This window comes from Phymastichus coffea, unplaced genomic scaffold, assembly GCF_024137745.1.
Source record: "Phymastichus coffea isolate CEN01 unplaced genomic scaffold, Cenicafe_Pcof_1.1 PCOF00047, whole genome shotgun sequence".
Classification (NCBI taxonomy): domain Eukaryota; kingdom Metazoa; phylum Arthropoda; class Insecta; order Hymenoptera; family Eulophidae; genus Phymastichus; species Phymastichus coffea.
In genome coordinates, this window is record NW_026706858.1 from 1,511,119 (window position 1) to 1,523,268 (window position 12,150).

Genomic DNA, 12,150 nt, shown 5'->3' on the forward strand with positions numbered 1-12,150 from the left:
ATTTTTACTAGATATTAAATACCACTCTTTTTTTTGTTTTTTTTTTTTTTTTCTCTCAACTTTTTTTTTTTTTTTTTTTTTTTATTCACGTAATTAAACAATTATTTTTCTTTTTATAATGGATATCTTAAAAAACATGAAAATTTTACAGTGGAATTGTAGATCGTTATCAAATAAGCTTTGTATACACAACTACGCAGTTAACTATGACATTATAATTATTAGCGAAACTTGGCTTAAAGAAGATAAAGCCTTTGTATTAAAAGGGTTTAATACCCTTAGGTATGATAGAAACATAAATCAGGGAGGAGGTTTGGCATTTTTCATAAAAAAAAATATCTTATATAATAAAATTGATTTCAATTTGAACTCTACAAGTCTAGAAGTTGGAGCCGTTTTGGTGTCCACTAATTTGGGCGACTTAGCCATTATTTCTTGCTATAGATCTCCCAAACAGGGGAACGATTTAAAGCGTAATGAATGGCTTTTTTTACAAGAAGAGATAACAAAAAAATTTAATAACTTCTTATTAGTTGGAGACTTTAACGCTCATCACCCCTACTGGGGCAGTAATAGATACTGTACAAATGGTAATATCATTTTTAATGACACAGATTTTGACGAATTCTTTCTATTGAATAATGGCAAACCTACTCGCCTGGAACTATCTGATAAGGGTGTGACCCACACAAACATAGACTTATCTTTTACATCGATGAACCTAGCTTTTATAGCGAATTGGTCTGTTCTCGAGGACTCATGGGGTAGTGACCACTACCCTATTGAAATCTCTTTTAATTTATCAGTGAAAGAAAAAACTAGAAAAGACTATCGAATTAATTTAAAGATTATTAATTTCAATAAATTTTTCAAAATACTAGAAACAGAAAAAGATAAATTTAACAATTTAACGTTCACAAATGATACAGCTATAAGTAGATACTCTACTCTATTAGAGTTTCTTTACAGTTCCTTAGATAAAGCTAAATATAATGATAACCCAAAATTAGACAAAAATGTTAAATTTAAGAAAAAACAAAAAGAATGTATATGGTGGAACAACGTTTGTGATAAAACTAATCGACTACGGAACGCCTCTTTTAGGTCCGTCCATTATAGATGTAACCTAGAGTCTTTTATCAAACATAAGAAGTTAGAAGCTCAATGTACTAGAACTCTCAGAGAAGAAAAAACTAAATCCTTTCAGAATTTTTGTGCTTCCATTAATAGAAATACTAAGGTCTCTGACGTCTGGAGAAAGATTAGGGCATTTAAAAACGGTAGTAATAGACCAATTTCTTTAGAAGGCAACAAAAACTCCATAGAAAATGCGAAGGTTTGCCTAAACGATCTCTGTATTCCTAAAGACTGTAACTTATGTCCTCACGATAACTTAAATTCGTTCATTGATTCTCAATTTCCAATTTCATTAGGCGTAGAGAAGGATCACTTTATGGATCTTCCTTTCACGTTTGAAGAGCTTGAAAATGCTCTACACTCAGTAAACATCAAATCAGCTCCAGGAGCTGATAAAATTAGTTACGCGCTAATAATTGCCTTACCAGAATTTTATAAAAGAATCTTACTTGACCTTTTTAACGATTTTTATGATCAAGGCGACTTTCCTCAATCATGGTCTAATTACCTTATAAGTTTTATCCCTAAAAATAACAGCGATAAAGTACGTCCAGTATCTATGGCATCCTGTATACTCAAAACATTTGAACGAATGGTTAACAATCGTCTCACCTTTTGGCTAGAAACTAATAATTTCCTTTCACCTTCACAGTACGGATTTCGCAAAGGCAAATCATGTGCTGATAATATATCAATTTTAACAACACACATTCATCAATCTTTTTTTTTGAAAAAAAGTTTGGCAGCTTTCTTTTTGGATATTAAAGGCGCTTTCAATGAAGTAATTCCAGATATTTTAATCAATGACCTCATAGAACTTGGCCTCCCGAAAAAATTCATTATCTTCATAAAATTTGTAATTTTTAAAAGGGTTCTTATTCCAATAAATATTGATGACAAACTAAAATATACGGTTAACAAGGGACTCCCTCAAGGAAGCGTGCTTAGTCCAGTGCTATATGCTATCTATACCAGATTTTTGAAAACTCTCACTACACAAGGTGTAGAGATTTTGGAATTTGCAGATGACGTTGCTATTTTCACCCAATGCGAAAACCCACACCAGGGAGTTGAAAAATTGAAAACAGATATCGGAGTAATGCTCCCAGCTCTCAAGAACAAAGGTCTTGAATTAGCACTTAATAAATGCGACCTGCTTATTTTCAATAAAAATAATATTAACATAAAAAATATATCTCTTAATATCAGCAACGAAACTATTTTCCCAGTTAAAGAAGTAAAATTCTTAGGTATGATCTTAGATCAAAGGCTTAATTGGTCCAAACATATATCGTATTTGGTCCAAAAGAGTATATCATCAATGAGAATAATTAGTTGTCTAAGAAGGACTTGGTGGGGAGCGGATCCAAGTATTCTACTTCTCCTATACCAATCTCTGATAAGATCTAGAATTGAATACTGCGGATTTTTATTATCACCTTGCGCAAATTCACACTTAGAGAAGTTACAAAAAATCCAAAATACTGCTATAAGACTAGCCTTAGGTTATCAAAAGAGTACCCCTATTAATGTAATCGCTGGCGAATCGAAAGTGCCCTATCTTTCTATCAGATTCAAATTTCTAGGCAAAAAATTTTTACTGAAATGCATGTCAATAGAAAACAATGTAACAATCCAAAACATCGAAAAAATATTAGAATATGCTGAAAATTTCCAATTTGATTTCAACTATGAAAAATCTACCCTGGTTTCAAGTTATGAGGAATTAAGATGGCACTCGGATTCAATTATCAAATCAGATAAATTCTTTATGTTTTCTCAACCCTGGGAATACACCTTTGCCAACTTTTATATTGATATCACCTCTGGTAAGAAAATAATACAATCATCAAACCCCCTCAAAACATTCAATGAAACTTTTGAATCCAAAAATAAAGCAATAGATATATACACAGATGGTTCTAAAATGAATATTAACTCTAAAGTTTGTGTTGGATTTTCCTCATGGAGTTTATCACCAGAATATAAATTTTCATACAAAATACCTGATTCAGCCTCGATTTTTTCCGCAGAGACCTTAGCGATTTCCTTTTGCTTAGATAAAATAATTTCAGATCAAAATAATAATGTTTTTAGAATCTTCTCTGACAGTGAGAGTGCATTAAAATCACTCGATAACAATTTTAATATAGGCGCTTCATCTCCTCTTATTGCTCAAACGAAATCTAAGCTTTTACAATGTAGAAAACTGCATAAAGAAGTAAAGCTAATCTGGATACCTTCCCACAAAGGTATTCCAGGTAATGAAGCTGCTGACTCTGATGCCAAAACAGCTGCAGAAAACGGCATCTTGGCTAATGTTATTCTACCCTACACTGATTTCTTTAGTAAATATAAAATAGATTGTGAACAAGAAAACACTAATAGTTTACTTTCATCAAGCCTCAATAAAGGAATTTTTTATTTTAATAATTACTACACAGCATCAAAAAAACCTTGGTTTCACAAATTTTCTCATTTAACCAGAAAATCAATAACTACTCTCAATAGAATTAGAAGTGGCCACATGTCTTTAAACGCATATCTTTTTAAATTTAAGATTGTAGATTCTGACTTATGCCGTTGTAACAAAGAGAAAGAAGACGTTGACCACGTCTTTTGGCGATGTGAATTATATGTCAACGAAAGAAAGAAAATGCTCAACGAATTAAAAAAATATGTCAATACAGAACCAAAGACAATTGTACCTTTTCTTATCGATATGAATATACATGTCATAAATAGCCTATCAAATTTCATATTAGAAATAAAAATTAATATTTAATCCCGTTTCTCTAGATAATTAAGTTATTTATGTATTTATTTTTTTTACCATTAATGTTGTACTAATTATTACTAAAGTATTTCTGTATTTTATATGCGTTATCTAATTTTATATTGAAAAGCGATTTATTAATATTAATATTGGCGAAAATATATTTGTGATATGAAACTTTGTATTTATATTTGAATTTGTAGTTCAGCGCGCCCTCACCGGCGCCACTGTGGTGGTGTTGTGGCTCATATGATGTATACAGTTAAGCCAATAAAAATTTTCTATTCTATTCTATTCCGCTTGCGCTCATGCGCACTTGCCTATGGCATGGCGCTCTGGCGGGATAGAGCAGAATGCAATTGAGAATCTCTTAGCTCTTTGTTTTTGTTAACGCTAATGTCATCAATAGTTCTGCAATGCGTCATTTATAATAAACTAATTAGTTTTTTACCTAAGTTTCATTTGTCGTGTAAAAGTGGTAAATCAACGTTCATTGATTTAAAAGTACATTTATATATGGTCGTCAGCTTTATTATCACTTGAACTTTTCAAGACTTATTATTGTGTGTCACAATATGCCGAAAAAGTGCTATAACTTTCGATTTAGACCTTATATAATTACTTTATCTCTTTATCAATGATCGACAGTAATAAAACAAGGTTATGTTTTGGCGAAATCCACGTGATGCTGCGCTTCTGGGGCGCGCAATTGAAAGTTCAAAGTGTTTCGCTCAACCGCGTTATCAAGAAAGTAAATATACGAAAGCTAAACTAATAAAACAGTTGCGGTTAGATAATAAATTACAATTTGGACAATTAATCGAAACCAAAGTACAAAAAACTAAGAGATTGCAGTTGGAATCTAAAGGCTTACAACCATTAACTATATCATCAAATGTCAATTCAGAATTAGCCTGGGTATTAGCTCAGAGTCCAAAACTGACTCGAATTAGCTCAAAGAGTGGATCAACAAATTCTCAGGAAAATCATGTTAACTCAAAGACAGAATCAACAAATCAGTCAATCGGTATTGAAGTTGATATAAACTTAAACTGTGATATACCAAAAGTAATTTCTTCGAAAAATATTGTAAAAAATGTAGATAATAGTAAATCAACAAATAAACAAGTTTCAAATGAGAAAAATGAAGCAAATGCAAAAGATAAAAGTCTTGTTTCTAATGATTTACTAAAAGACATATTACAGTATCCTATTATTGAAAACTATAAGAATTGTACTATTGAAGAAGTAGATCCATCACAAATTTTGACAATATCATCTAGGAAAGATAAATCTAGTTTGAATTATCCAAGCGTTACTAAAATATTGACAGCAACTATGTCAGAAGAAGCGAAAGCTGTTCTTGAAGCATGGAAATTGAGAATGATTCAAAAGTTAGGTGCTAGAGGATTTGAAATTTATCAAGCAGGTAATGTTTTGGAATTTTTTTCACTTTACAAAAAAATTTGAAGTAGAATAATACTGACATCAATGACTTCTTACAGAACTACTTGGAGAAGGAAAAATATTACATTCAACGATAATGGACAGATTGATGCAGAAAGAATTTAGTATTCCTGATAGAATAAAACATGCATTTTCAAGTGTCACTAATGTGATAGATATTGTAAATAAAGTTCAAGCCCTCGAGTCATATGTAGTTCATTCCAAACTGCAGTACAGGGGGATAGTGGATTGTGTTGCTGTATATAGGTAAGTAAGAAATTTGGCTTACCAAAGGCTTAGTTTTATCTGATATCCACAGATGTCTTATAGTCGGAATTTTAAGAAAAAATTTTTAAACAAGTTGAATATTTTAGAGACGAATTGTGTGTAATCGACTGGAAAAAATCAGACAAGACCAAAAGTACTATTAGTTCCACATATGATGCTCCATTGCAATTGGCTGCTTACATAGGAGCTATAAATTCTGACCCAAATTATCCATTCCAGGTATTACATTATAAATTGAGTTAGTCGTTTGAACTACTATTATAAAAAAATTATCGTTAATAATATTCACAGTTGAAAAAAGGCCTCGTCGTAGTCGCATACATGTCCGGTAAGCCTGCTGAGGTGCACGAGATCGAGGAGAGTTCGCTGCAGCTATACTGGGAGCTTTGGCTGAAGAGACTACAGAATTATCATTCTATGAATTTCAGTTAACGAACTGTCGCGGCAAACATTGTTAGCGCTGTACATAGACATTGATTTCTTGTCAGACAGTCGCGTAAGTAAAGTCGCGAGGCGCTAGCTTCCTCGAAGCCTCTTTCTCAGAGCAACTTTTTCATTTCCGTGCACTTGTTACTCTTGTCGTAGCTTCTCTCACTGTCGCTCGTCGATATTGGAAAAATTTTCGCTGGCATAGTAAATTACCAGACGCCGACTTGGTCGACGTAAAAAGGTACGACTCTTATTCAGCCTGGACGAGGAAACTTGCAATTGGATATCCGGGCTTGCTCTTTTGCTCGCGCGCGAACTAATAAGCGCGCTCATCGTACATTCCGCGAGCAGGCAATTAAGCGTCAGGAAGTATGAAACAACCCCGGGTGGGCGCAATATTTCATGACGCGGATATGCAAAAATCGATGTTCGCGTCTGCAGCGTTTTTTCTCTCGCCTCGAGCGCAAATCCGCCGATGCGGTTGTGGCCGTAAAAGCGTTCTCATAAAAACCAGCATCCGTATCGTCGCCAACGTGCTGCAGCGCGGCAGATTGACGAGATTTATTTCGTTTCTCAGACACAGAATACAATTTTCTATTGGTTCGCGTTTCGTTTCGTTTTTTTCTGATTCCCTGAAAGTGAACAAAAAATAACACGCTACATATAGCAATTATAAGTTGGGAGGTAAAAAGAGTCAGAGAGAGAGAGAGGAGAGAGATAGTGGAGCAGCGTCCCTCGGCGAGCAACGAGAGGCAGAGGGGCCCTCCCCCTCGGAACGCCCTTGGGGACCGTAAACTAATGGCGGCGCGTATGTGCCGGCGTTATCTCCGGCACTTTGCCGCCTCGAGTGCCGCACCTGCTGTGCAATACTCTGGTGTACTTTATTAGCAGGGCCATCGGGCTTTAATTTTTCAGCGCAAGCGGCGTCTTACGAGCGCTCTTGGATTTTCCATTGTAACTTATTTGACTTTTCAACAATAATAGTTTTATTAATTTTTCAATAGAGACCAGCCATAGGTACGTATGAGAAAAAGATGTTTACGTTGGAGTTCCATCCTCTACCTGTCGACGACGGCGGATGTCGCTTGTATTGATTTCGTCCTGGCTGAATAGACGCGAAGATTGAAACGTATACTTTTCCCATTTGGCTGGCTTTTATTTCTCTATGATGGGAAATATCTTGTTTCAGAGCTTCAGCTAGTTCGACGAATCGCTTTTTCAAATGTGAAAATCGGCTTTTATTACACGAGCGCGCAGGTAGGCTTCTATTAAACCACTAAATTCAATCTTCCAGCTGTAGTTTTTAATCAAAGTGTTTCCGATGCAGGTGAGACTACTGATCGATTCTCTTGCCAGGAATGACGGCAATGAATTTTTCATTTGTCGCGTAATCCCAAACGCGAGGCAAACAACGGCCTCGCATAGCCAGCCGATCAAATGATTCATCGTCGTCCCTTGGCTGCGGTAACGGACGCCGTCGCCCGCTAATACCTCGCTTCCTTCCGCGAACACGCGCATGTGCACCAAAAATCCCATCGATACGCATCGGCGATTTTCCGTCACGCGACCCATCGTCTCTTGTAACCTCGCTCGAGCGAGGCACTTTATCAAAAAAGGTAACGAAAAACATTCGAAGGATATAGACTCGACGTTTCTTGTGGAGCCTGGTTTCTTTGCTTTTTTTCCCTCGAAGCGTCGTTAAAATGTAATTAATCCCGCCCGAGGATAACGGCAGCGCACGCGAGTCAGCAGAAACGTCGCTAATGCGAAGATAGTAGTGACGGTGGTTCCTTCGGGGACAGCTCCGCGCGCATTATTAAAGGGGACTGCATGCGCAATTCATGAGTCGAGAAGCCGAAAGAGAGAGAGAGAGGTGAAGTATTTGATATGGGCTGGCTTGCCTACTTTTATTTCCTGTATCTCTCTATTTTTAAAGTCCCCCGTGGCTTCAACCCCTCCCTTCCCTGGCCTTGGTAGCGAGAAAAAGAAAAGCGTATTCCTCTTGATGAAATCGTAAGAACCTTTTTATGTCGCCTCCAGATGCCGCTGGAGAAAACATTTAATTAATGAACGAAATACAGCCGTTACTTTTATCGCTTGATTCATCGAAGAACGAGAGACATAGAGAGAGAGAGAGAGAGAGAAAGAATAAAAAAATCCTTTTACTCATACACAAGTGCTTCGGATAAATCAGTATACGTCGTCGTGAAAGCAAATGCGGATGATTAATTAATTAGCTAGTGCTGCATCGTGAGAGCAAAGTTTTCTGTTTTCCCGAGAAGTTCGCCTCTTAAAAGAGTCTATACTAGCGAAAGATGCAAAGATTCGAGAGGACAAAGAGTGTCAAACTCTCCGAAGCAGCAGTAAAACTTTGAACACGACTTAAACTTTGCGCGTTGCATCCGGTAGTCTGCTTTATTTCATCGACGCGCTACTACGTTGCGAAAATTAAAAAAAGAAGAAAAAAACGTCCACCGTTGACCAAAGGCTAAAATAATGAAATCGACGAGTTGCGGCGCACATGCAAGCAGCAGATATAACGAGAGTTGCTGGTTGAAAGGAATATCGAACGCACGCGCATTCACTATAGACGAGTTACTCTTCGATGTTAATTAATTATCTGGCAAGCTGATGCTCCCACGTGTCAACCGAGCTGTTTGTCATCCCGAAAAGGGAACGGAAGAGAGAGAGAGAGAGAGAGAGAGAGAGAGAGAGAGAGAGAGAGAGATGTGCGCTGGCACGGGAGTTTTTCAGTTGAAGCTTTGTTATTAATATAAGCATGATGAATCGATGCCCTGGAACGAGTCGATAAAGTGTTTATCGGAATGAAGACGAACTGAGGGGACGTGCTAGAGATTCTTTGTAATTCTAAAGGAACTAGATGACTTAATATTAGATATTTTCCACGATCCATCTGTACAAAATGTAGGGGAGGGTCTATACGACGCTTGCAATAAACAAACTTTGCGCAAAAATATTGAGCTTTTAAGCGAAATTCATGAAAGCTCCCGAGATAAAATATTTTCCTTCATTTTTTCTGGCGTTTCGCGTGTATATGGAAAAAACCAGGTATATGCTAAAAGGGCTGCTCGAGAGCATACAAAGTAGGTATATGCATATAAAGGCAAAGCTCTCCCGTGAATGCCCTTTATACTTACGCAAATAAACAAAAAGTACGAAGGTCTCGTGGGAGCATATCCGCTTTGATAATCGAGTATTTTTATTTATGAATAAATGAGCACCAGGGAAAATCTCGAGTGCTTTGACGTTACGTACGTGCCGGCTTGTCTGAGCGAAAATACATTTACCGTTGTCGTTTGGCAGGGACGGTGCGCGGTTTGCAGCTGAAAAAAATTAACGAGCCAAATTTAATTGTACACCGTACAATTATTCCGAGTGCTTGCGATGCACCCGTGAGTTTCTAAACCATACCCCGTTTATCAGCTTTCAGCTTTGATTCTTCGATCGCAATGCGCAGGTCGCTTCCATTGATTTTTCGACTAACGCGTAAAGCGCACGTGCGCTCGCAGACAAATACCGCTGATACGACGATTTACATAATAATTATTTTTTTTAATTAACATTATTCCAGAAATTAAGGATTATCTAGTGGGTATTTAGCTTCAAAGGGCTATTTTTGATAGCACACAAGGAAACTAATTTTAGCAGCGTCGTTTGCCGCACACATAACAGTTTTAGTGCTTCGAGGGCTAGGTAGTCTCGAAAAAATTTCGTGCTCGGCGCGCACTACAGTGTATAAAATAAGCAACACAATTTCTTTTTTTTTTTTTTTCTTTGTCGGTCGCTCGTTATTTATTAGAGAGCTCCGCACGTGTACAAATACAAAAGAGGAGAGAACCAAAATAAATCAACGTTCTCGCAATGCTGAGCCGTATTCGAAAAAAGAATGAATTGATATTCCCGCTCGTCAATCGACGCCGATAGGGAGAAGAGTCACTGTTTCTCGGACGCGAGTTCTGCAGCAGCCGATCCCGGCAATTTGAAAATCACCGTTGAAAGGTTGCGGATAAACAGAGCGCGCGTACGCGGAGTACGCGGAGTACGCGGAGAGAAAGAAGCAAGGCCTCTCGAGCGGGGAGACGAAGGGGGATGGGCGTGCAGCGTAGCGCGCAAAAAGGCCAGCTAATAAACGCCAAAGTAAGCAGAAAAGAGGGGTCGCGGACGCGGAGAAAAGGTCCGCGAGTGCACGGCATATACGTGCGCTCTTCTCTCATCTCTGGGTGTAGGTGGGTAGTCAAGGGCTCGAGTCACTGCTGTGGGCGCAGCAGCGCAGTGAGCAATTGTGCACGCAGCAATCTATAACCTGGAATTCACGCACGCTCTTGTTGTTGCTCACTTCCGCCGCATTGTGCAGCGTTTTGTTGCGGACCGAAAAACATTTTTGTGCGCTCGGCGCGCGTGGAAAGCCCGTGGATTTACGGGCACCGTTTTTTCGAATAATCCCGCCGCGCGCGATGGCAAGAGAGGACTCCGCATTAGCATGGAGATTTTCGATAAAAACATTCGCGCCCGTCCATAACTTACTTCTCTCGCCGCGCGCGTATGGGCAGAAACTCGGGAATCCGCGGCGAGGCACGCGGAATCACTCGGCAGCATTGATTCGCTGGCTCCGGTCTCTTGGTGCGCCGGAGAGGGGCTTGGAGCTGAAAAATGGCAAAAACTTTGCGAGCTATAACTTTCCGCGGGCGTACGCCCGGGGGACGATAGTACGGGATAGGGCGCGGGATAGGTAGCGCTCTCTTTTCTCGGTTGCGCGCGTGCAACGCGGCTCGCCGGGCTGGCTCTCAAATCGATTTTCCGGAAAGACATCGGATTAAGAGGACGCCGCCGCCGCCGCCGCCTGCTTGGCCGTTCGAATTTTCTACCGGTCTTCGGGCTGCGGCGCGGCTAATTTAATGAGCCCTTCCGATCGCGCGCTCTCTCGCTCTCTCTCTCTCCCTCTCTCCTCTCGCGAGTATCTATTAGCGTTAATTGCATTACAGTAGGCAGCAGGGGACCAGCTCGACGCTTCGCGTATCGGACCGTAATCAAGCCAATGTTTGGTTCAGTAATATAGGGTCGTGAGCGACGATATCGGCGTACGGGCAATAGGCCAGCTCGCGTGCACGGAGAAACCGTTGGCTTCGTTGCAAAGCGGAGCCGCGCGCGGCAAAAGTAAAGAAAGACCGCGCGCGGCTTGCCGAGTCCTGCGGTGGATCATGCGACGCAGGAGAGCGCGCCGCTATAATCCGCGACGACGGCTTATTTAAGGCCGGGATTTGCCGAACGTGATCTGGATAGGTTGTCGTCTACCTCGAGAGGACAAGTCCCCAGGGACGCTCCCTTTGCCGGCGCCGCGCCGTGGCGGTAGGCTCCGAAAAATTCTATTTGGCCGCGCTCGCTCGCGCTTTGATCTCGGCTTTCCAGCAAAGTGGGCCAGCCTTTATGAAGTACGTGTCGCGCATCGGCTATAGCGCCGCACGCCGGCAATTAGGGGAAACGAAGTTATTTACGTACAGCGAGCAGCGCCGGCGAAAGCCTTATCTGTGCGCGGGCCGAGCGAGAGATGGCGAGAGCGTCATACGCGAGACAATTGAAAAGTTTTTGAAAGGGACTCCGCGCGGCATCGAGGCGCGAGGGCGCGAGGGCGCGAGGGCGCGAGAGAGAAAGGCGCCGGCCCAGGTGGGCACGAACTCGCGCTCAATCTCGACAGCTGCTGGCACGCGCCGCCGCCCGAGACGGACTAAACGACGCTACGCTCGCAGTGTAACGAGTCTTTAACAAGATATTTATGAATTATGCAGCGGAGAAGCGAGCTGCTTTGTTTAACGGCGTAAGCTTATTAGGGGAGCGCCGCTGCTGATATTTTTCCGAGGTATTACGCTGTGTGCGGGGCCGGATTACTTCATTTCTTTCTTCCCCGTCCCCCCTTTTTTCACTTTCACTCTGTACATATTTCAGAGACAGCCGGCAACATTGCTCGGCTTTTCTTGATAAAAAGCAGCTTTCCGGGCTTTCAGCCGCGTATCGGGGAGAACAATTTTGTTGCTGGCCAACGGAATATTCGAGTGCGA

General features: G+C 40.3%; 1 protein-coding gene across 2 annotated transcripts; it reads left to right on the forward strand.

The window, feature by feature from the left end:
• Positions 1–4,267: 4,267 nt before the first annotated feature.
• LOC131665028 (mitochondrial genome maintenance exonuclease 1-like) lies at positions 4,268–8,719 on the forward strand. Of its 2 annotated transcripts, XR_009301987.1 has the most exons (5): positions 4,268–5,342; positions 5,419–5,626; positions 5,734–5,866; positions 5,939–7,333; positions 7,404–7,414. XR_009301987.1 is itself a non-coding variant. In XM_058936617.1 (4 exons), the coding sequence occupies exons 1-4, from the start codon at positions 4,577–4,579 to the stop codon at positions 6,077–6,079; spliced, it is 1,248 nt and encodes a 415-aa protein (XP_058792600.1). In that variant the 5' UTR covers positions 4,268–4,576; the 3' UTR covers positions 6,080–8,719. The 2 variants fall into 2 exon arrangements, 1 of the variants encoding a protein (XP_058792600.1); XM_058936617.1 differs by having other exon boundaries at positions 5,939–8,719.
• Positions 8,720–12,150: the final 3,431 nt, after the last annotated feature.

What these genes read in the sequence shown, in the direction of transcription:
- LOC131665028 (XM_058936617.1), top strand. Translation starts at nt 4,577, where the DNA reads ATGTTTTGGCGAAATCCACGTGATGCTGCGCTTCTGGGGCGCGCAATT. An exon ending in ATTTGAAATTTATCAAGCAG is followed by an intron (nt 5,343 to 5,418) that starts GTAATGTTTTGG and finishes GACTTCTTACAG; the next exon opens with AACTACTTGGAGAAGGAAAA. An exon ending in ACCCAAATTATCCATTCCAG is followed by an intron (nt 5,867 to 5,938) that starts GTATTACATTAT and finishes TAATATTCACAG; the next exon opens with TTGAAAAAAGGCCTCGTCGT.